This window comes from Amia ocellicauda, chromosome 12 (assembly GCF_036373705.1).
Source record: "Amia ocellicauda isolate fAmiCal2 chromosome 12, fAmiCal2.hap1, whole genome shotgun sequence".
NCBI lineage: Eukaryota > Metazoa > Chordata > Actinopteri > Amiiformes > Amiidae > Amia > Amia ocellicauda.
The window spans coordinates 4,005,468-4,029,000 of NC_089861.1; the positions used below are offsets into that span (position 1 = coordinate 4,005,468).

Sequence of the window (23,533 nt, forward strand, 5' to 3'; positions counted from 1 at the left end):
GCAGACTTGTGGAGGCAGGAGGAGAGCAAAAGTAGAATACAATACAGTGAGGGGAAAAAGTATTTGATCCCCTGCTGATTTTGTACGTTTGCCCACTGACAAAGAAATGATCAGTCTATAATTTTAATGGTAGGTGTATTTTAACAGTGAGAGACAGAATAACAACAAAAAAATCCAGAAAAACGCATTTAAAAAAAGTTATAAATTGATTTGCATGTTAATGAGGGAAATAAGTATTTGACCCCTTCGACTTAGTACTTGGTGGCAAAACCCTTGTTGGCGATCACAGAGGTCAGACGTTTCTTGTAGTTGGCCACCAGGTTTGCACACATCTCAGGAGGGATTTTGTCCCACTCCTCTTTGCAGATCCTCTCCAAGTCATTAAGGTTTTGAGGCTGATGTTTGGCAACTCGAACCTTCAGCTCCCTCCACAGATTTTCTATGGGATTAAGGTCTGGAGACTGGCTAGGCCACTCCAGGACCTTAATGTGCTTCTTCTTGAGCATAATGTTTCCACCTCCATGTTTGACGGTGGGGATGGTGTTCTTGGGGTCATAGGCAGCATTCCTCCTCCTCCAAACACAGCGAGTTGAGTTGATGCCAAAGAGCTTGATTTTTGTCTCATCTGACCACAACACTTTCACCCAGTTCTCCTCTGAATCATTCAGATGTTCATTGGCAAACTTCAGACGGGCCTGTACATGTGCTTTCTTGAGCAGCGGGACCTTGCGGGCGCTGCAGGATTTCAGTCCTTCACGGCGTAGTGTGTTACCAATTGTTTTCTTGGTGACTATGGTCCCAGCTGCCTTGAGATCATTAACAAGATCCTCCTGTGTAGTTCTGGGCTGATTCCTCACCGTTCTCATGATCATTGAAACTCCACGAGCTGAGATCTTGCATGGATCCCCAGACCGAGGGAGACTGACAGTTATTTTGTGTTTCTTCCATTTGCGAATAATCGCACCAACTGTTGTCACCTTCTCACCAAGCTGCTTGGCGATGGTCTTGTAGCCCATTCCAGCCTTGTGTAGGTCTACAATCTTGTCCCTGATATCCTTGGACAGCTCTTTGGTTTGGCCATGGTGGAGAGTTTGGAATCTGATTGATTGATTGCTTCTGTGGACAGGTGTCTTTTATACAGGTAACGAGCTGAGATTAGGAGCACTCCCTTTAAGAGAGACACCTGGGAGCCAGAAATCTTGCTGATTGATAGGGGATCAAATACTTATTTCCCTCATTAACATGCAAATCAATTTATAACTTTTTTTAAATGCATTTTTCTGGATTTTGTTGTTGTTATTCTGTCTCTCACTGTTAAAATACAGCTACCATTAAAATTATAGACTGACCATTTCTTTGTCAGTGGGCAAACGTATAAAATCAGCAGGGGATCAAATACTTTTTCCCTCCCTGTATAAGTGGTGTATTATTATTCTTCTGCAACTGTAATGTTTTGTTACCAAAATCTTTAACAATGGAGGAATCCAAGAGAACTAGAAAATGAGTTTGGACTTGTGCCTCTCATTTGTCTTCAAGAAAGGTAGATGACAGTGACAAATAATCATATAAGGCAGAATAATAAAGTTCTACCATAATGCAATAGTCAGAAAAAGCCATTAAAATGATGAACTGTGTAAATAATGTAAAAAAAAATGTAATGGACAAATTACCTTTAATTTATTGTTTCAAATATTGTTTTTATTAGTAAGTATTTTTGATTGGCCTAGGACTTTAAAATGGAGTTTGGCTCGTTTGCCTTTGTATCAATATCAGAGGAAATAATAATTGTGAATAAAGTCTTGCTATCTAGTGACCCCCATACATATAACCCACAGTGGTCTAGTCCTCTGAAAACAAGACCGGTTTGATACGCAAGTTACCACAATACTTCACTAATATGAACTCGGATTAGCAGTGTGGTTGATCTGCATTAATTCACCTTGAGGTGAATGCCAGCCCCGCCTTCCCTAAAATTCTCTATAAGAAACGACTGAGAACTCAATGTAGCTTCCGGTACAGACGACCAGGAGAGAGAAACAGCACACATCCACCAATACACGCATACATGAATCAACATCCCTGCTATAGAGGTTTCAGTGATGTTCACAATTGTAAATTTAAAATTAAATAAACTCAAAATGCATTTACCAGATTTGATGTTGGTAAATTAAGGAATTCATTAAAAATTACATTTTAAGTGACAATAATAGCTGACAATGCTGAAAAAGATGGAAAGCTTATTTTCAGGTAAAGGCACCAAAGCAAGCTGAATCTGTTCTATCAAGGCTTTATAGAATTACAGCAGTGTGGGCGACTAGGTTGTCACAAGTGAACCCACATACAGTCCTGTAACTGTAGTTAAGCAGTGTTGTCACTCCTACAACATCATAGTCACACGGCAGCTTCTAGATCTAACATCTTGTTCCTTATACTTAGACATGTTCTGTCATGGTGTAAATCATATCAGTCAAACAGAAAACAGGAATGATTTGTTAATGAAAACCACTCAGATTGAACTGAGGTTAAGTACAGAGTCCCACAGGGCTCAGTCCTCGGACCTATACATTTTTCATTGTACATGCTCCCTTTAGGTGATGGCATTTGACGATATAATATTAACTTTCATAGATACGCAGACGACACACAATTATATGTATATATATATATATATATATATATATATATATATATATATGTATATGTATTATATAACAATACCATAGACATAGAAACACTAATCTGCTGTCTGTCTGAGATTAAAACATGGATGACAAGTAATTTTCTTATGCTTAATTCTGACAAAACAGAAGTCATAATTGTAGGGGACAAAAATCTAACCTGTTCATCATGCACTGACAAAACTGAGTAATAACTTTAATTTCTCCCCTAAGGAGATGGCACGAAACCTGGGTGTAATCTGTGATCAGAATCTATCCTTTGAATCACACATTCAGAATGTGTTGAGATCTTCATGAGAGATTACTGTAATGCCATTCTGCATGATTCAGAATGCTAACTAAAACAAAAACATATGAACATGTCATGAGTGGCAGTGAACACCAGGTCCGATGTGGTCTGCTACGCCACCTCAATTTAGTTACATGAGGTGGGGACTTGTTACCACTCCCGTGCAAGTTCCGCAAAATCCCAGAGCACACACCACAGACACCACCAGTAAATCAGAAGGGTTATAGTCAAAACAAATAATTAGTGGAAAAAAAAAGAACAGTTATCTTATTAGGATTTAAAGCACTAAAGGGACTGGCACCTCCCTACTTAAAATATCTCATTGTCGAATACACTCCAGGACGGCCATTGAGATCCCAGGAAGCCGGTTACATAGTGATCGCTAAAATACAAGAAAACCGCAGGTGGTCGAGCATTCAGTTATAGGGCCCCGAAACTGTAGAACGATCTTCTGGCCAAAGTAAGAAACGCTCCCTCTGTCTCAGACTTTAAATCATGGCTGAAGACGTATCTTTTTAGTCTCTGTTTTTCTAGCACATAGTGCCGCTGATGTGCCATGGACATGCAATGCACAATTGTATTTCGACATGTCCTGCTTTGCATGACCAGTATCTGAGCACAATTATATTTTTGTCTTGCAGCAATAGCCCCCACAAGGCCAATTAGACACCTCGTCCCTCAACGTGGAAGCCACAACCCACCCCAGAGGCACCCCACCACCCAAGGGCTGTTGATGTTCCTAACCCTCCACCTCCGACGGTCGGCGAGAGTCCCCTACTAGAGACCACAGCCATCAGCACCGTTTAAGAGCTTTCTGATCTCCTTGCTGCTGTAACAACTATATTACCTGGAGGGGAGGCAACCATTAGGCCTATGCCCTAAGCCATGGACCCCCAGAGATTTTTGTCCTAGATGTCATCCATAGGAGTTTTTGTTTTTCTCTCCTCCGTGCCTAATTTATTTAATGTTTGTTTACTTTATTTTAGATTATTTCAACTGTTAAAGGTCTATTTGAATGTATTTTATTGTATTATGAATGTATTATTTTACTTTGCTGTATGTCTGTTTTATGTTTACCACCCTGTAAAGCACTGTGTGGCGAAGGGTGTGAGGGGTGCTACCCTGTGAAGGGTGCTATACAAATAAAAATTGATTGATTGATTGATTGATTGATACTCCTGGCATTGAGGTACAAACATTTCAGGACCTTCCTACTAGCAATTGTCCATTGTTTTCTTTCATTATTAGAACATGAGCATTGTCAGAGCTCCCTGCAAGGTCAGGACAAGAAGAGCAGGGTTAGAATTGATACAAGGGCTAAAACAAGACTTCACAAAGGATGTAGTGACGTGAAGGGCAGGTGCAACTGAGAACAGGTATGTGAAAAAAGAGATAACTAGGCTAAATAGGGCTAATTCAGAAGAAGGAGAATAGTAATCCATGTGGGAGCAGTGATCTCTGGTGGTGATGTTAAAACATTCATGGTTGCTATGTGATGGTTTGTTACATATGTGTTGTGTGTGTCCAGAGCCGAAACAGCACAAACCAGACTTGTAGCCCTGCCCAGCCCTGCACCACATTATGTAAAAGCTCACTTTCTCAAGAAAGCTCACAGAGCAGCGATGAAGCTCCTATTGTTAATTAGTGCTGACTACTCTTTTATTTTTCAAGGTCCGTTTTATCTGGATTAATTACTTACTTAATTTTACATTTATGTCATACAAATGTACAGTTTTTTTGTTATTTTATTTTTGGTATTTAATAATTATAACATTTGTGTGGGTACAATGCCGTCATCCAGGATACAGCTTGCTGTTTTACTATATTATGACAACTGAACCATGGCACGGGTCATTTTAGTACAATGCACCATGGTTTACTCACGATCCAGTATGGCAAAGCGCAGTACAGGTGTGCTGAACCCACAGGAAACCACAGTAAATCCTTGAGCTGCAGGATCTTTAGGCTTTCTTTCCACTGAACTACCTCAGTCTGTGTATTATTGTGCAAATCTGACTGATTTCATTACTCTTCCCAGTTCTAAAGCGTTTTTGGTTTATTTAAAGAAACATTAGAAAACCTGCTGGACTGATGGCAGCTTCTCTAGGGTCAGGTCTGGCCCTGTATATAAATCTATCATGTAATGTAATAGAAGAGGATTTCAGTTTTACAGGATTGAAGAAAGACTCCATCTCTTGTGCAGAAGCAGGGTTTATTGGTTAAAGCTATGCAGAATACACAGTTTACTTTGTGTTACACCAAACTAAGCCCCATAACCTTTCATGTCACACTCTCATTGGTCTTCACGAAAGGTAGATATGTAATGTCCTGCTAACCAGCTGCTTCACACTCTCCACCTAGAAGAACTTCCACCCAGTTGCTACACAATAAATTAACCCAGTGGCCACAGCATTCAACCCTAATACCTGGATATACACAGCCCAAACCCTGCAAAGTGTCACAACACATTATTATCAATAATGAACAATGGCTTTGTACAGATTTCACTCAGTGACCTTTTTAGTCTTAGGAAAACTCAAAGTGATTAAAGATCAGTAAAGATGAATGACTAAATACATTGTATTCAGTTAATTAAAACTGTCATGGAATGGAACCACTTGCTATGTCAATGCACAATAGTGAAACACAAAGGAACGCAAGTTACCATATTTTAATAGATTTTTTATTCTATAGTTTTTTGGGGTGTAATGATTTACATCTCCTACGTGTAGCAAATGCACGTGATTACATTACATATGACATACATAAACTGTTATTTCCATTTTTAAATGCTTTGTAATTAAACATGACCCTCACAAAACTGTTTGTGAAGTGATACCAAAAAGCAAATGCAAATGAAACAAGACTAAAGAACACACTAAAAATCCATACATGCATTACGGCATAAAACCAGTAATGGAAACCTTGTGTCCCATTATTTATTTTTATTTAAATGTTTCTTTCTTTCTGTGTTCTATCCCAGCTTGCACAGAGCTACAGCACCTGTAATAGCCACCCCAAGCGCAGGATACAGTGGCTCAGTGAATGTGGTCTTGACTGTGTGCAGGAGGGTCATTGACTTCAGCGTATCAGAGATGCTATAGAACGACAGAATTCCTGCACTGTGATCCAAATACACTCCTATTCTAGGGGTGATGGGGGCAGTTATCTCTATTTTTTCTTTCTTGTGCAAAAAACGGTAAGAGCCATGGCCGCAGTCCAATATCCAGGACTGGTCATTACCTCCAAGAACTTGTTCTTGACCACTTCCTTTCCTGCCAATTCCTTTATATGCGACTCCTATATGTGCTGTGCCATTTAAAGGTACCCAGGTACTCCATTCTACCTCCCAGTAACATTGAATCCCAGACAGACTCTCTCTGCACAGGGCTTGTCTCCAGTGGTCAAATCTCTCTGGGTGATCAGGATAGGGCAGGTCATTCTTAGTATGTGTCATCTTCCTGTTCTCGTCTGACAGAAAGATCTGCCTTTGCACTGTGTTGAGGTCCAATGTCAGTTGAATGGCATCTGATCAAAGCAGAAAGGAGGTTAGAAAATAAGGTAAAAAGAAGCAAACAGATATTAAGGTTATTATAAAACTATAAGTTTACCATAATATGTTACCATAACCATATATAACATGACACGCACACAGGACTCTTTCCTGGGAGACTTGAAGTCCCACATGACCTTGCTGCCCTTGGGCAGTGCTTTCTGTCTTAGATAGCCGGGGTTGCATTCACAGCCTATCATTATTTTATCATTATCATTATCTGCCCAAGGGGGAGGGGTTACTTTATAACCAAACTGATACAAGGGAGTAGGCAGCGAGCAGCATACCTGCTAGGGGGGCCTCGCTGAACCAACTCTAGATAGAATGCCACAGGGGCCCCTGGGTGCCACATCTGGGCTGCCCAGGAGAGAACCACAGTCACGTGCTACTGGGAACAGTAATTCAACAATGTACAAAGCAAGGCAACAGAAGCCAGTTCTCGTGCCCTCCACGTAACACAGTAGCAGCAGCCTCCTGCTCTACTGGTGCAGCCAGGAGTGGGGCCACAGGCCTACAGTACAGAATTAAACAGAATGAAAACAGCGAGGCAACAAATGCCCTCTGCTGCAGTCATACATATATACAGTACAGGAATTATACACACCCACAACGGACTAAACTGAGCACTGGAATAGCTTCAGCTGGATATAACAATAAGTATACAGTGCAGGCAACAGGAAAGCACTCATGTAACTACAACACAGGAGCAGTCACCTCCTGCTCAACCAGCACAGCTAGAATTAGGGCAACAGAAAGCTCTATGTCGTAACGAACTAAGTATGAGTATATGCACAGCGGGGCAACAGGAGTCAACTCAAGCAGCGACCTCCTGCTCCACTACCTTAGCTAGGGGTGGGGCCACAGATCTGCTGTTCAAGGAACAATGTACATAGCAAGGTACAGGGCAACACACATGTACTCCTGCAACATAAAGCAAATAAAAACATTACAATAATGAATTAACTATATACAGAGCAGCCTCAGGAGGCAACACACCTGCGAGGCCACGTGACAATCCCTGGGAGCAATCTCTACAGGGCAGTCACAAGACCAGGATCCACTCACATGGAAGTCATAGTCTGGTAGGAAGCGAAGCGGTTCAGCATAGCTCCATCTGAGGAACTCACCAGGATGTGCTAACAGGGGCAGACAGGAAAACAAAGGGGCAGGAGACTGTGCCTTGTGACTGTGCTCTTTAGGACACAGACCACTGGTCTGAGCACTGAGTGTCCTTAGTGCACTCCAAGTAGCACCTGAAGGCCCGCACATGGCATAACAGGTGCAGCCAACTCTCCTCCTCCAAAGAGAAGGGAGGAGGATGGAAATCCATCAACTCTATAGGCCTGTTCACATGGAACGGGTACAGCACTTTTGGGAGGAACACAGGATTAGGCCAGAGCAGAACCCTGCACACATCTCCCACAAAATGAACACACAAAGGGTGTATGGACAGGGCGTGTAACTCGCTCATGCATTTGGCATACATAATCACCAGCAGAAACTTGGTCTTCAGTGACACTAGCTTGAGGTCAGCTGATTGCAGTGGTTCAAATGGGGCCTAGGAAAGTGCGTCCAGCACAACATCAAGGCAGCCATGCGTGCAGTGATAGGGCGTGAGGAGCCAGAAGGGCATCATCGAACACTCTGTCCACAGAGCTGGGGCCCCTGTGCCGGCATTGTGGTGGGGAGGCCGACGATGAGAAGAGAAGGTGGAGGGATCCCTGGGGCACCGCTACATAGGCCATCCTCTGTGCTCTGGGGTTGGAGCGGGGACCACAGGTCCGGCGGCTTCAGAAGCAGCATTGTGGAGGAAGCGGAGAGGCTCAGGGTTGGAACTCCGGGTCTACTGAAGCCCTGCTGTCCAGAGACGTGGCGGCAAGCACAGCAGTGTCTAGGATGCAGCTGGGACCCTGCATGAGCAGCATCAGAAGGGGGGTCTTCGCATGCCCTGTGGTTGTGGTTGGGTCTCAGACACGTGGGGCAAGATGTGTGTCCATCTCCAGGAGATAGCATGTGGTGGCCACAAGTGGCGCAGCAGCAGAGGTGGTAGGAGGAACCTCCATCCTATGAGCTAAACTTTCCCAGAAACCTCTTTTCTGCATCGCTCCACAGATACATTTACGCATATCTTCGCAGAAGCATAAATCAGGCTTAAGCCAGTGGAAATGGGGCATTAGTTGAGTGGAATTTTCCAAGACAATCCATCTCAAATCCAGCTCAATTGGTGAAAATGTATTTTGGATTGCACAGTAATTGTCTGCTTTGGCATGGATAATCTCAAAATAGTATTGCCCCTGCTTGCACCCTGAAAATTTTATATTTTTTGTAATTAACATTAACAGGACATAATCCCATATACCCATGATGTACACGTGTCAAGCAATAGTTATGATAATACAGGATTTCAAATAATTGAATAGTTGGTGTGGAAGCTGTTCTCAAATAATTTTGGATATCATAGACAATAGTTTACTAGTACATGGTAATTCACGCTATGTAACTAGGATATACACCGATCGATGGGCACTGACAGGTGAAGTGAATAACACCGATAATCTCGTTATCATGCCACCTGTCAGTGGGTGGGATATATTAGGCAGCAAATGAACTTTTTGTCCTCAAAGTTCATCTGTTAGAGGCAGGAAAAATGGGCAAGCGTAAGGATCTGAGCGACTTTGACAAGGGCCAAATTGTGATGGCTAGACAATTGGGTCAGAGCATCTCCAAAACTGCAGCTCTTGTGGGGTGTTCCCAGTCAGTACTTATCAAAAGTGCTCCAAGGAAGGAAAAGCGGTGAACCAGCGACAGGGTCATGGGCGGCCAAGGTTCATTGATGCACGTGGGGAGCGAAGGCTGGCCCGTATGGTCCAATCCAACAGACGAGCTACTGTAGCTCAAATTGCTGAAAAAGTGAATGCTGGTTCTGATAGAAAGGTGTCAGAACACACAGTGCATCGCAGTTTGTTGCGTATGGGGCTGCGTAGCTGCAGACCAGTAAGGCTTATCCTCACTATAGCCTGATCAAAATATTAGACTTGCCTTGGGGGAATTGACACATTGGTGTCACAAAGAATGTGAGTAGTGAAGCTGTGACATGGTGCTAAGTATGTCATTATAGTCCGGTGAAAAGTTGGTCATTGTCACTCGTAGAATGTCACATATATGGACGTCAGTCAAGCTGGTTCTCAGGTGGCTTTTGTTGAGTCACGAGAGAGAGTGTCTGCTCACAAATATACGTCGAGGCAAACAAACTGAGCTTCCTCTTTGCGTGGGGTCTTCAATGAGCGAACCTGGTCTGATCCAGGCTGTGATAGAACTGCGCGATAGGGAGCTGCTGTTGGCGACTGCGAAGCGTTTCACTATGTGTCTATCAGTTCTAATTGCTGATCTGCAATAGTTTTGTTCACGTCAACAGTGAAAGGACATGAGAATATGTCCTCCACAATTTGTGAGAAATTCTGAATACGCTGGTCAAACTCTGCTCTCAGTGATGCAATCACATGCACATATCGCCTGCTTGCATAATGTCTCCAAATTCCAGTATTGTATATATCGGTTTCCTGTTTAAAATAATTCTAACCTGTCACAGGCTCTCTGACGTCTGATTGGTTATTTGCCTTTAGGAGGCAGGACATATATGATGTGCCTGATTGGGTAATACAGTTGGAATTCCAGCTCTCTGGGCTCTTACAATGGGACAATGGGAGATGTTCCACTTAGGAAATAAAACAAAGGGAAACTGCTAGTAGGAAAGTCCTGAAATGTTTGTACCTCAATGCCAGGAGTATAAGGAACAAGATGATAGACCTAGAAGCCACAGTGCTGGCATGTGACTATGATGTTGTAGGAGTGACCAAAACCTGGCTTACAGAACATGATGAGGATGAATACAAGTTTAAAGGATACACACAGTTTAGGAGAGACAGGCTAAATCAAAGAGGTGGAGGGGGAAGCATTATATGTCAGAAATGACACTGAGGCAGAATAACTCAACTTAGATCCTAGTAATAAAACAGAATCTTTGTGGGATAAACTTTTGAATAAAAGATCTGGAGGATTAGTAGTAGGAGTGTGTTACAGACCACCCAACTCAGATATTCAGAAAGATGCTGCATTGTACAGTGTAATCAGGACTGCATGTAGCAAGGATGTGGCTGTTATAATGGGGGATTTCAATTTCCCAAATTTAGACTGGGAAAGCCCAGTGGGGACTACAGAAGCAGAAATAGAAATGGTTGAGATGGTAAATGACTGCTTTCTAACTCAATTTGTCAGGGAACCAACCAGCGAGCTCATGCATTGATTTGATATTTTCAAATGACCAAGATAGTCAGAGGGACACTAGTTAGAGAACCAATGGCAAACTGTGATCACAATATGGTTACCTTTGAGGCATTCTTTCAAAAAACAAGGACCATATCTATATCAATGATCTACAATTTTAGAAAACCAAACCTTGACGGTATGAGGCGGCACTTAGAAGAGGTAGACTGGAGCACATTGGATACAGATTCAGTTGAAAATGGATGGTTAGATTTTAAGAATATACTACTTGAGGCTCCCTAATATACTACTTGTTTTACTAATTTATTTATTAGAATTTAGGACTGCAGCTGATATGATACAGTGAGGGAAAAAAGTATTTGATCCCCTGCTGATTTTGTACGTTTGCCCACTGACAAAGAAATGATCAGTCTATAATTTTAATGGTAGGTGTATTTTAACAGTGAGAGACAGAATAACAACAAAAAAATCAAGAAAAACGCATTTCAAAAAAGTTATGAATTGATTTGCATTGAGAACAAGGGCAGTGATGTTCAGACTGTACAATGCACTAGTTAGAGCTCATCTGGATACTGTGGACAGTTCTGGGCTCCACACTTCACGAAAGATATCGCTGCTCTAGAGGCAGTTCAGAGGAGAGCAACCAGACTTATTCCAGGTCTGAAGGGAATGTCCTACTGAGAGACTGAGGACCTGAACCTTTTCACCCTGGAACAGAGGAGACTACGTGGGGACTTGATCCAAGTCTTCAAAATCATGAAGGGCATCAACCACATCAAACCAGAGGAGCTTTTCCAGATCAGCAGGGACACACGCACCCGGGGACACAAATGGAAATTGGGCTTCAAGAAATTCAAGACAGAAAACAGGAGACACTTCTTCACACAGAGAGGCGTCACAATCTGAACAAACTCCCCAGCGATGTGGCTGAAGAGACAATTTGGGTACATTTAAAAATAGATAGGATCCTTGGATCACTTAGTTATTAATGGACACCAAACGAACACGATGAGTTGAATGGCCTCTTCTCATTTGTAAACTTTCTTATGTTTATACTGTGCATAGTCCCGCCTTCAATACGTAAATTACCAATCATGCATGCCATATATGTCCTGCCTCCTAAAGGCAAGTAAACAAACAGATGTCAGAAAACAGAAATGTCTAAATGTTAGCCTGTTGACGTTTCTATAGTGAGACTGGGTTGTCCAATGACACTAACAAGTTGTAGGCTCTATCCCTAACCTTACCACTTATGGAGGAAAATTCTCATGTGGGCCACTTTTAACATTAATATACAGGCCTTTTATATATTATAAATGGGCTGTATCTGGTCCGAGGGCAGTAGTTTGGACACCCCATGTCAGAATGTCTAACTATGTTAAGTACTTTATTAATTCATTTCTTGTCTGATTAATGTACATATTCGAAATCGATAATACATAATCAGCTTGATAATTATAGTGTAATGGTACTTTGTTTATTTAGTTTCCGTTTGGGGCCAGAAGTTAAAGTAACAGTCGTTGTTTACAAACATTCTGATTTGGTCTGTTTAGAGTTTGTTATTATTGAGCACTTTTGGGGTGCTTTACTGTTATCCATCTTGCTGAACATATTCATGAAAGCCCCTATACACTGATTGACAGATAATAGATAATAGATGAGAGAAAGAGAATGAGAGAGAGAGACAGAGAGAGAGAGCACTTACATTGCAGAAAATCATTCCTCGTTCTTGGTTCTGTAAGAGAAATACACAAAGTTAAATTAATTTAAACTTGCTATGGTTGAAAGCTATCACTGATTCAATTGCCAACTTCATCTGCATGGATTTACACAGGAAATAATATTGGGACTTTGTTGTGAGAGGCATGTTAGAATGGAGGACTGATTTTCCAGTTTGAGAACCTCAAAATATACATTTGTAGACTTGTACATTGCTATGTGTTAAATTAGCTGTCATAATAATTGCATGGGGAATAGCCAGTTTTTACATCTAATGTATCGGTGACAGTGTATCTACATGCGTATCGAATCATCAGAGATGGAAAGATGCACACCCCTAGTTATTTCTATATGACACATGTTTCTTGTGTGAACCAAATTGGTCTGTTTTAGTTTTAGGGCCTCATTCACCAATAGGTCTATAGTTTCACAAATTTAATTCACGTTTTCTTTTCCCTTTGTGTGAGGTACTGGAGTTGCCTTCCTAGAGGACTAAAGAAGACCCCTCACTTTCCAAACCTGCATAAATAGCTGCATTTTTCCCTCCTTACTGTGGTGGGCTATAACAATAATGACAACAATAACTTATATGTGTAAAGTTGTAATTGTAGTTGTAATATTCTTCTTTATCACTTAAATGTTTCTCTTATTCACCTTTACTTTTGAATTTCATGAAGTAGTTGAGTAAAACATATTGGTATTCACCCGGTGTCTGGACACATTTCAAACTATGGCTCCTAAAAATTATCCCTATAAATAATTGTCTATAATCTCTCTCTGCCCACCTCCCCAATGAGTGATGAGTGATGGGTGGTGATAGTACTGGTGCACCATGGCTGCCTTTGCATCATCCAGGTGAGTTATATACATTGGTGGTGGTGGAGGTGGGACACCCTAAAATGTAAACTGCTTTGGGAGTTTTATATTAGTACTAAGTGTTATATTAGTATAAGGATTATTATTATTATTATTATTATTATTATTATTATTATTATTATTATTATTATTATTATAAGATAAATATTTAAAGAAGTATAAACCAAAAAACAAAGTTCCTCATATTTTTATTTTTATTTTAATTTTAAAGCCTGTTTAGTAAAATAGCTGAATATCTCAACCCTGGTATGAACACACTTTGTAACAAATTGTAACATACAGCTGAACAGCAAGACACTGTGTCTTGACCTTAAGTGAGTCCAGCAGCAGCTTCAAGTCACTCTGGCGGGCTTGAATACTTGAGCATGGGTTCAATACGTGCCATTGTGAAAGCGGCTATAGAGTTCGTTCGTGTGATATTTTAAATTTTCCACATAAAAGCCCATACCTACAAACATTATTCTTACCTGGAAAAGGTGGGAGCTCAGTCTCTTGGCAGACTGTACTGGTGTCTGCTTCAAATATGGAGCGCACCCTGAATCTGTAGGACTTGGTGTACTTCAGTCCCTCTATTGTGCAAATGCCCCGCTGGGTATTTGTTAGGTGTGCCACCCAATCCTCACTTGTTTCATCTTTATATTCAACGCTGTACCAAAGCACACTCTGCTCAGAGGGAGCTGGTATTTTCCATGTGACTTCAACTTTCCCCTGCCCTACTCTTTTAAATGAAAGTTCTTGTGGGCCTGTGTGGTCGGGTTTGGTCGTGATTTCAGTGGTGTCACTCTCCTTGCTCACTCCAACAGCACTGATCACTCTGTACCTGACCTGGTAGAGCGTGGCTGGCTTTAGCCCTGACAGAGTCCAGGTCTCCGGTGTGTCAGGAGTGTCAGTGACTGTCCACTGCTGCTCCTCTGGCTTTGTGCCTGTTTTATCCCCTGTCTGCACTGCTCTGTGCTCCACTCTGTATCGCTCAGTCTTTCCAGTCGGGGATGGCAGCAGCTTCAGGGTCACTTGGTCATGCTGGTTATCAGTCAATACAAGTGGGGGAGGCTTTGATACAGGCTTGAATTGGGGATCCTCTAGTATCCCGTTGCGATACCAGCGGATGGATGCTCCAGGATTAGAGGGGTCTGAGATGGAAGTGATGACAAACTTGGTTCTCTCCTCATCCATATTGGCCTTTGAAAATTCTGTGAACAGCTGAAGGTTCACTCTCATTGAGGCTGAGAGCTCAGGTGACTTGAACCATGGCTGAGGCTCTTTTAGGGAATTCAAGACTGAACTTGAAATCTCCACTTGCGTGGACTCCTCAGACTGGAGGTACTGAGTCAGTGTTGAGAGGTATTGGTCTTCATACTGCAGTGAGGTGAAGGTGAAGCAGAAGGCAATGTGTATGTGGGGATCAAAGAGGAATCCGCAGAGCTCAGCATCTGTCACAATAGGGATGCTCTTCATTCCATTAGTGTAGGATCGCAACACCCTTATTTCAGACTCTTTCTCATCCAGCCACTTATGCATCTTTTTGTAGTTGAAAGGTGACTTGTTGTGGGTTTGCAGGATTTCCACCAGTGCCTGCTCCTCATTCTCACCCCCCTGTATGGCCGGAAGGATTCTGGACAGAGCTTTCTGGAAAATCTCCTTGTATGGCTCGAACTTGCCTTGGAAATCTTCCAGCTTGTTTTTCAGATCTGTAAAATGGCTGACCAAATTTTTGGAGTTCAAGCTGTGACTTCTCATGTAGGCCTCAGCAAGCTGCTCCAGCACTTTCTCAACCTCTGACACCAGACTCACACTGATATCTCGTACCAGCCGAGCTGCATTGGAGTCCAGGTCAATCAGAGGATACAGCCACACTCTCACCGGCACAGCCTTCTCCCCCTTCTCTCCCAGCAGCTCCGGGAATTTGCTGTATACTTGCACAGCTTCCAGATAAGTGGTGGGGTTCTGTTTCAGTTGGAAATCACCATAGAACTTGCAGATGAACTTTTCCACCTTCTTCTTGTCTTCTTCTGTCATTATCTGAGCTCCCTCGCCTTCGATGGAGAATGAGGGTATCTTCTTGACCATTACGTGTAGGTTTCCAAGGATGTCCTGCTTATTTTCGTCTTTAGAAGCTGTCTGATCGAATACCAAGAAAGCCTGGGCTCCGTACAGCACAGCCGTGATGACATGAGTGGCCGTCTTCTTCTCAAATACTTCAGGATATGTCACATTGCCCAGCTCAGTCATGGTCAGCTGCTTAAACTCTGTGGTCTGCTTGTACTGCATGGTGACCCTGCACTGTTGTGTGGAGGTAACAGTGTCATTCAGATACTTGCCCGACCCGCCCACCTCCACCAGCCCCCCCAGGAAGCTGGCCTTCAGGGAAGCGCTCATGTCCATCAGGCTGGACTTCTCATGGAGGGAGTCGGACTCTGTGATGTTGATCTCCATGTTGGGTTTTGGATGTACATCCAGGTTATTGCGTACAGCTTCTATATCCCACAGGGTGACACCTAAGGGAGGGGAGAGTAGTACTAGTGTCAGCAATACCTCAGTTCTCATTTTGCATGTTTCACCAGCAGTTAACACTAAAGGTACTACATTGAATCATTACTGTTTTAGATCTGTTTTTGCTGTTGTAAGAGGGTAGAATAATCCCCTTACTTAAAATATGGTGTTTTCAAAAATAGGAATACAAAAATTTGTTTTATAGGGCTGCTCATTAAATATTTAGTTTCTTAAAAAAAAGGTTTTCCTTCAAGTTTAAAGTAAAAACTAAACATTTTTTGTAAAGCAGGGTGCAGGACATGGAAGGTGTTACTAACACTAAAAATATATACTTTTGGAAATATTGAGGATGAGGCAGGCCTTATCAGAGTATCTAGTAAGATAATTTGTTCCATCTGGAGGTGGAGGGGGAGATAATAGGATGGGTGTGAGGAGGTGGGGTTGTTACATATAGGATGGATGTGGGTAAGTGGGGTAGTAGGATCATGAATGGATGTGGGGAGGTGGGGTAGTAGGATATTGGATGGGTGTAGGGAGGTGGGGTAGTAGCATATAGGAGGGGTAGCATACAGGTGGGGTAGGGTAGTAGGATGTGGGAGGCGTGGGGTAGTAGGATGGGTGTGAGGGTAGAATGGGGTACTCTGAGGGGTACTCAGGATGGAGGGTCCCTATGTGAGTCATCTTTTTGTTTTCTAGGACTCTGAAGGAGACAAGGCACAGAGGGAGCTGGAGAAGCAGACCATGGTCATATATGCGATACGAGAGGAAGAGGAAGGGGCATCTTCATTGTTATTGAGGGAGTAGAGGTGCTGAACAAACTGCAGTGAGTGGCATTAGCTTTCTCTATGCTGTTTGGACTCATAGCTATCCAAAGCTCCACCGATACACTTTTGAGGCAGTCCAAATGTATCATGCTAAGAGCTACAGCTAAGTTACAACAACCTGTAATTCAGCAGCCTGATCACCTGGGTAGTTCAGCACTCTTGCTTGTGGGCACTTTCTTATTAACTCCTGATTACTTATGTATTGTTAGCACTTGTAACATTGTACTGCAGCTTCTGTGCAGTGTCTACTACACCCCTTAGCACACACCTGGAACTTTACTGTATTATGCCTGAACTTATTAGCACATTTGTACTACAATGTATGCTTTACCAATAATAACTGTATTAATAATAATACACTATACAGGTTTCTTTTCAGTTGCTGTTATAGCAATGCTAATATCATAGATTCAGTACCTGGGATGTAGGAGTCATCGCGGCAGTCATACAGCATGCCTGGGTACAGGGGCCGGCCCAGGACAGCCATTTCTATTGGTCTGGCCTCCATGACTAGACAACCTAAGGCAGAAGAGACAGTAGAGGCTAGATTAAACAAAATGTTTGCATGCCACTAAAGCAAAAGCTGCGAAAGTACCACAGAACCGAATTTCACATTAATTTTCTAGTCAAAAATATCCCCAGCTGTGAATGGGGAGGTTAGTGGGTGTGGCTTACAAATTGGGCAGGAAGAAAGGCAATGTGAGCCAATCAGAGCAGTTGTTATTCAAGGTAAATTTAATTTCCTCTGTCCTCTCACGTCTTGTCCTGTCCATCCCTGTTCTTCAACAGTCCCCCCTCCTCTCCCATCCCACCTCAATCTCCTACTAATTGCTCGCCGGAATTGGGAGCCAGTGGAGGGAGCGGAGCAGTGGAGTAGCGTGTGCGAATCAGGGCAGAGAGAATACCAGACGAGCAGCAGAGGGATGCAGACAAGATCCCTGTGGTGGAGTGTTGTGTTGCTCTGTAGTTCAACAACATCTGGAGGAGGGCCTTGTCAAATGTACACCCCTGGGCTAGGTATGCTCTCAGGCCATTTTTCAATGACTGATTGAAGCGCTCCACCCTGCCATTGGGTGGTAGAATGCTATGCAGATGTGTTGGATTCCTTTACTCTCCAGGTAAATGGTATGTTCGTGAGACATGAGCTGGAGCCCATTGTCTGTGGTGATGGTCTTTGCTAAACTTTGCATTGTGTTATTGAATCAGTGAATCAAATGAACGAATGTAAACAATTCACCAAACCGAACTGAATCAAATCACGCCACGCCATGCCACAAAAAGTAATCATCCTGCCCATCACTACTGTGATTGAGAGCGTAAACAGCACTGAAAGGGAGGGGACAGGTACTATCCTGCTCAGTCAGGGTATACAGACAAGGTACACCAAGAGGAATGAGGGGCACGCAGGACAGGACACATACACACCTCAAAATAAAAATACTTTTATATATAAAGATATATGTATGTATGCTTGTTCCTGTGTTTCTGTGTAATTCAAGGTTATGGCCTTACTTTGCCATAAGCTAGCTCAACCCAGAAGAACCAGTTTAACAAACCTGTGCAGAGTTTCTACCATTTCAATTACAGTCCTAGTCCTGGTGCCCTCTTCCCTTTCACCACCAGGCATCGTAGACGGCTACAGTTTGAGTGTCCTTTGACATAAGCTTCGAATAATAGATACATATGTTAAAGTTATGCTTCAAATGGCCTTTATAAACTCTGATATAGACTATCTGTGGCAAATAAAAGCTGTAATGACAGATTTTCTGACATTAGCTTATTCAGAGACTAGACAGTCTTGACAAATGACTGCTTGGCTACAGACTCTGTATCACTTTACACATTACACAGTAAGGAAAGACTATATAGTCAAAGCAATCGATTAGCTGGGTTTTCAATTGCTCCAAAATGAAAAGAAATCTGCATGTAAAGCCGTTTCCTTAAATAATATTATTGCTTTCTTAATGTGAATCAGCATTTTAACTCAGAAGACTTTTATTAAATGTTTCATGCAATTGTATTTATTTGATGTTTTTTTCAATTACCCTTACTTGAATTCACAAATTGAATATTATTTTAATTGTATTGCATTAGTATATCTTGATAATCTGTACAGATTTTGTATTGAGTTTAAATAATAAAAAAACAGCAGCATTCTCCATTCATCAAAAGCTTCCACACAATAAGCACATACGAACTAACATGTAAGGTCTTTTAAATTATGGGTTAACTTGTTAAATAAACAGAGTACTACTAAAAAGAAAATCAATTTGACAAGAACAATTAGGAGATATATATTGAAGATACCATTTTAAAAACATGATAGGGAGCTATACAGTATGTTAAGAACTCCTGCCTGCTGTATTGGTATAAACTGTATTTCAGATTAAATGCAAATATATATTTAATTATTCCATTATATCTATTTTCATTAAAAAAAAAAAAAATTAATATGAATGAAACATATTTAACATACACTTGAATGCCTATTATAGACTTTGAAGAGTTTTGAATTGAGGCTCCAAAAGGATGGTGATATTGACAAAAAAGCACAACAATTAATATACTGCATTAAAATATGTAATTGCCCCTAATTTTGCTAGTATTAAAGCAGAACGATGAATACACAAGTAAAACAGGTTATCTTACCGTCTTGACTCGTATGTCCCTCACCTTTTCCAAAGATATTTAATGCATCAGCCAGGGTGAGGGGTGAAGTTTGTGTAAACCTTAAATTAATAAAACTTTATTTCTAATAATTTAAAATTATAATACAAATTGCATGGGAAGAATACTTAGTACAAGCTATAGGTCAGTGATTTAATTTTAAAATGTACATACCTTAATAGCCTACTGTGGTTACCCAATGCTGATGAAAAATTACAGGAAGAGATGCGGCATCGAGAGATGTCAGTGCTGCTGAAACTGGAATCTAAAGCATGTCTAAAGGAGCTGTGTAATTGTGATTAGCCCAACTAGATCAGCTTCTGCCATTTGCTATCCTAATAATGGATGGATTTTGCTGCACTGCTCATAGGTAGGTATATGTGGGAGGGGTGGGTATTCATTATCCTTCTGCAGTGCTTCCTGCTAATGAAAGAGCCAGTTTCAGCAGAACTGACATTTCTTGGTGTCGCATCTCTTTAATTTTAAATTAGCTGGATTTTGAGAGTCAGCGTCTTGCGAGCGTTTTCTTTCATCAATTGTGCTATACTAACAAAACCATGAATTCTAATTTCTTCAAACTGGATGCACAGAATTAAAAAGGTTTCAATAGATTCGTATGACTCTGGGTGAGTAAGCAATCAGGCTGAAGAACCAAAATACCAAAGTATCCCAGTCAGTTCCCACATCTTCTGAAAACTAATGCATCATTAAGTTAAGTAACATTTTAATTAAATAACATTTTTAACATTACACAAAAATAATATTAAAGTGTAGCTTAAAGGGGAACTGCACCCTGGCAAGACTATAGCGCAATCATAGGAGATCAGTGACGTATGTGCCACCCCAAGTGTCTGTGTGACACTTGACAGCTGTCCTAGGGATAGCAGCAGTCATCATCTGTTTTTTACAGCTCCTTGTGACCTATTGTGTTCCAAATATGCCACACTATGGTTTTGGCTGTACACAACACAGCGGACACAGTCAAAAAGCCAAAGGGGTGCTTGTACCGCGTCACAGAATAATTACCACATTGATGGGTTCTGAAGGAATGTGCAGGGTGATGGGGGTCTTCAACTGTTTTTCAAACCCTCCAAAAGATTTGTCTTTAAGCCAGACTGATTCTTTAGTAAAATAGCTATTTTTCTGTATACGTGTGAAGCTCCAAAAGAGCGCTATGTATACCCTTCATATTCTTTAGAAAACACAGATATTTTTCCCTACACTAGTGAAGCTCCAAAAGAGTTGTATTAAAGCCCTCCCGATTGTTTAGTCTATTCAACAGGGCCAAAGCTGTTACCTCTTTCAAATGGACAAGGGTTATGTCAGTCTGGAGCTTTTTGAGCTAGTGGGGGTGGCGAGGAGATGTCTATGTCTTTAGTAACCTCGGATCGGTGAAGAATTAGTATATTTAGCTAACAGGGCACTGATGACAGGTGGGTCTGTTTTCAATTTAAGAAGCGGCTCTGTTTACATTTGAGGCGATGGGCCCCCCAGCCCTGGATAAGGGAATGTGTTGAGAGATAGCGATCTGTAGAAGATACAAGATGGACTGAACTTTAGAAAATCCTGAATATGAGCAAAATGAAAAGAAATGTAATACAGAAAATGTAAATTAAAACTTTCAGTAATCAGCATAATCTCAGTAAATACTACACCAACCCAAGACCAATATTTTCTTGCATTTCAGAATATATATCAAACGTATTATTTAAATAACAGATACAATGTAAAGATTGAATAAATAAAATTATGAAGTTTTAAAGGTGTGTGTGTGTGTGTGTGTGTGTGTGTGTGTGTGTGTGTTCACAACAGCATGCAATGTAAATTAAATGTAACATTACTAAGTTAAGAAATCCTTAAATATAGAAGAGTTATAGAATATATATGTTATATAAGAAGCATAGACTATATATGTAGAAACTGGGAAATTTCTATACAACTCAATAAAATCAGCATTTGTAATAATATTAGTAACCAAACATCACATTAATTTAAATAAATATGTAATATAATCCATTAATGCATTAAGATTAAGTAAATACACTCAATTCGATCTCAGCACATCCTATGTGTGTGTGTGTGTGTGTGTGTATGTATGTATGTATGTATGTATATTTATATAATTTACACATTAGAATAGCTTGACAATATCAAGTTTGAACAGCCTTCAGTACATTTAAGTAGTATCATTCTTACAGAGGGGTGTCTGTGTGTGTGCGTGCGTGTGTGTGTGTATGTGTGTGTGTGTGTGTGTGCGTGTGTGTGTGTGTGTGTGTGTGTTTACATACACTCACCTAAAGGATTATTAGGAACACCTCTTCAATTTCTCATTAATGCAATTATCTAACCAACCAATCACATGGCAGTTGCTTCAATGCATTTAGGGGTGTGGTCCTGGTCAAGACAATCTCCTGAACTCCAAACTGAATGTCTGAATAGGAAAGAAAGGTGATTTAAGCAATTTTGAGCGTGGCATGGTTGTTGGTGCCAGACGGGCCGGTCTGAGTATTTCACAATCTGCTCAGTTACTGGGATTTTCACGCACAACCATTTCTAGGGTTTACAAAGAATGGTGTGAAAAGGGAAAAACATCCAGTATGCGGCAGTCCTGTGGGCGAAAATGCCTTGTTGATGCTAGAGGTCAGAGGAGAATGGGCCGACTGATTCAAGCTGATAGAAGAGCAACTTTGACTGAAATAACCACTCGTTACAACCGAGGTATGCAGCAAAGCATTTGTGAAGCCACAACACGTACAACCTTGAGGCAGATGGGCTACAACAGCAGAAGACCCCACCGGGTACCACTCATCTCCACTACAAATAGGAAAAAGAGGCTACAATTTGCACAAGCTCACCAAAATTGGACAGTTGAAGACTGGAAAAATGTTGCCTGGTCTGATGAGTCTCGATTTCTGTTGATGGTAGAGTCAGAATTTGGCGTAAACAGAATGAGAACATGGATCCATCATGCCTTGTTACCACTGTGCAGGCTGGTGGTGGTGGTGTAATGGTGTGGGGGATGTTTTCTTGGCACACTTTAGGCCCCTTAGTGCCAACTGGGCATCGTTTAAATGCCACGGTCTACCTGAGCATTGTTTCTGACCATGTCCATCCCTTTATGACCACCATGTACCCATCCTCTGATGGCTACTTCCAGCAGGATAATGCACCATGTCACAAAGGTCGAATCATTTCAAATTGGTTTCTTGAACATGACAATGAGTTCACTGTACTAAACTGGCCCCCACAGTCACCAGATCTCAACCCAATAGAGCATCTTTGGGATGTGGTGGAACGGGAGCTTCGTGCCCTGGATGTGCATCCCACAAATCTCCATCAACTGCAAGATGCTATCCTATCAATATGGGCCAACATTTCTAAATAATGCTTTCAGCACCTTGTTGAATCAATGCCACGTAGAATTAAGGCAGTTCTGAAGGCGAAAGGGGGTCAAACACAGTATTAGTATGGTGTTCCTAATAATCCTTTAGGTGAGTGTATATATATATACATATATATATATATATATATATATATATATATATATATATTGAAACAATAATATATAATTCACTTAATTCAGCTTATCAGTTTATCCAAACAGATGAACTATTTTAATACCTTTTGCCTTGTATACATTTACATCAATTTCACTTAGTATATTGTACTGAGCCCAGGGTAATGTTTTCATTTTATAGTAGGTAGTCAGACACAAACAGTGGCGTCCGCGACAACATGAAGCGGGAAAGCAGAGTCACAACCTTCACCCCAATTTGACCCTTTTGTTTTGAAGTACTGTATTGCAATGTGCGTTATGTAGCCTACTGTGCATATTATGGATACAAAACACTAACAGAGCTTTACTCACAAAAGAGATCAATAGTTTTATTTTGACAATTTTGCATTTTGCAAGTTATACAAATGTAGAAAGTTACTCACCAGATTACTTGTTCACATAATCCGATCTTGTTTTTGAGATGATTTCGTTAGACATCCCAGATAAAACATCTTTTCTGTACTGAACAAAAGACACAGCAGCACATTTTTACAAATGTCATTTTCGTTCTCGTTGAAAAAGGTTTTGTAAAGAAATCAACTTTGATGTCTCCATTGTCAGACTACATTTTTTTTCAAATGTAAAATAAAATTTAAG

At 41.2% G+C, this 23,533-nt stretch overlaps 1 protein-coding gene across 1 annotated transcript; it reads right to left on the minus strand.

The window, feature by feature from the left end:
- Positions 1–5,162: 5,162 nt before the first annotated feature.
- On the minus strand, positions 5,163–15,881 carry LOC136764249 (stonustoxin subunit beta-like). Its single transcript, XM_066718116.1, has 3 exons — positions 13,867–15,881; positions 12,510–12,539; positions 5,163–6,495 (listed from the first exon to the last, which is right to left on the minus strand). The coding sequence occupies exons 1-3, from the start codon at positions 15,830–15,832 to the stop codon at positions 5,942–5,944; spliced, it is 2,550 nt and encodes an 849-aa protein (XP_066574213.1). The 5' UTR covers positions 15,833–15,881; the 3' UTR covers positions 5,163–5,941.
- Positions 15,882–23,533: the final 7,652 nt, after the last annotated feature.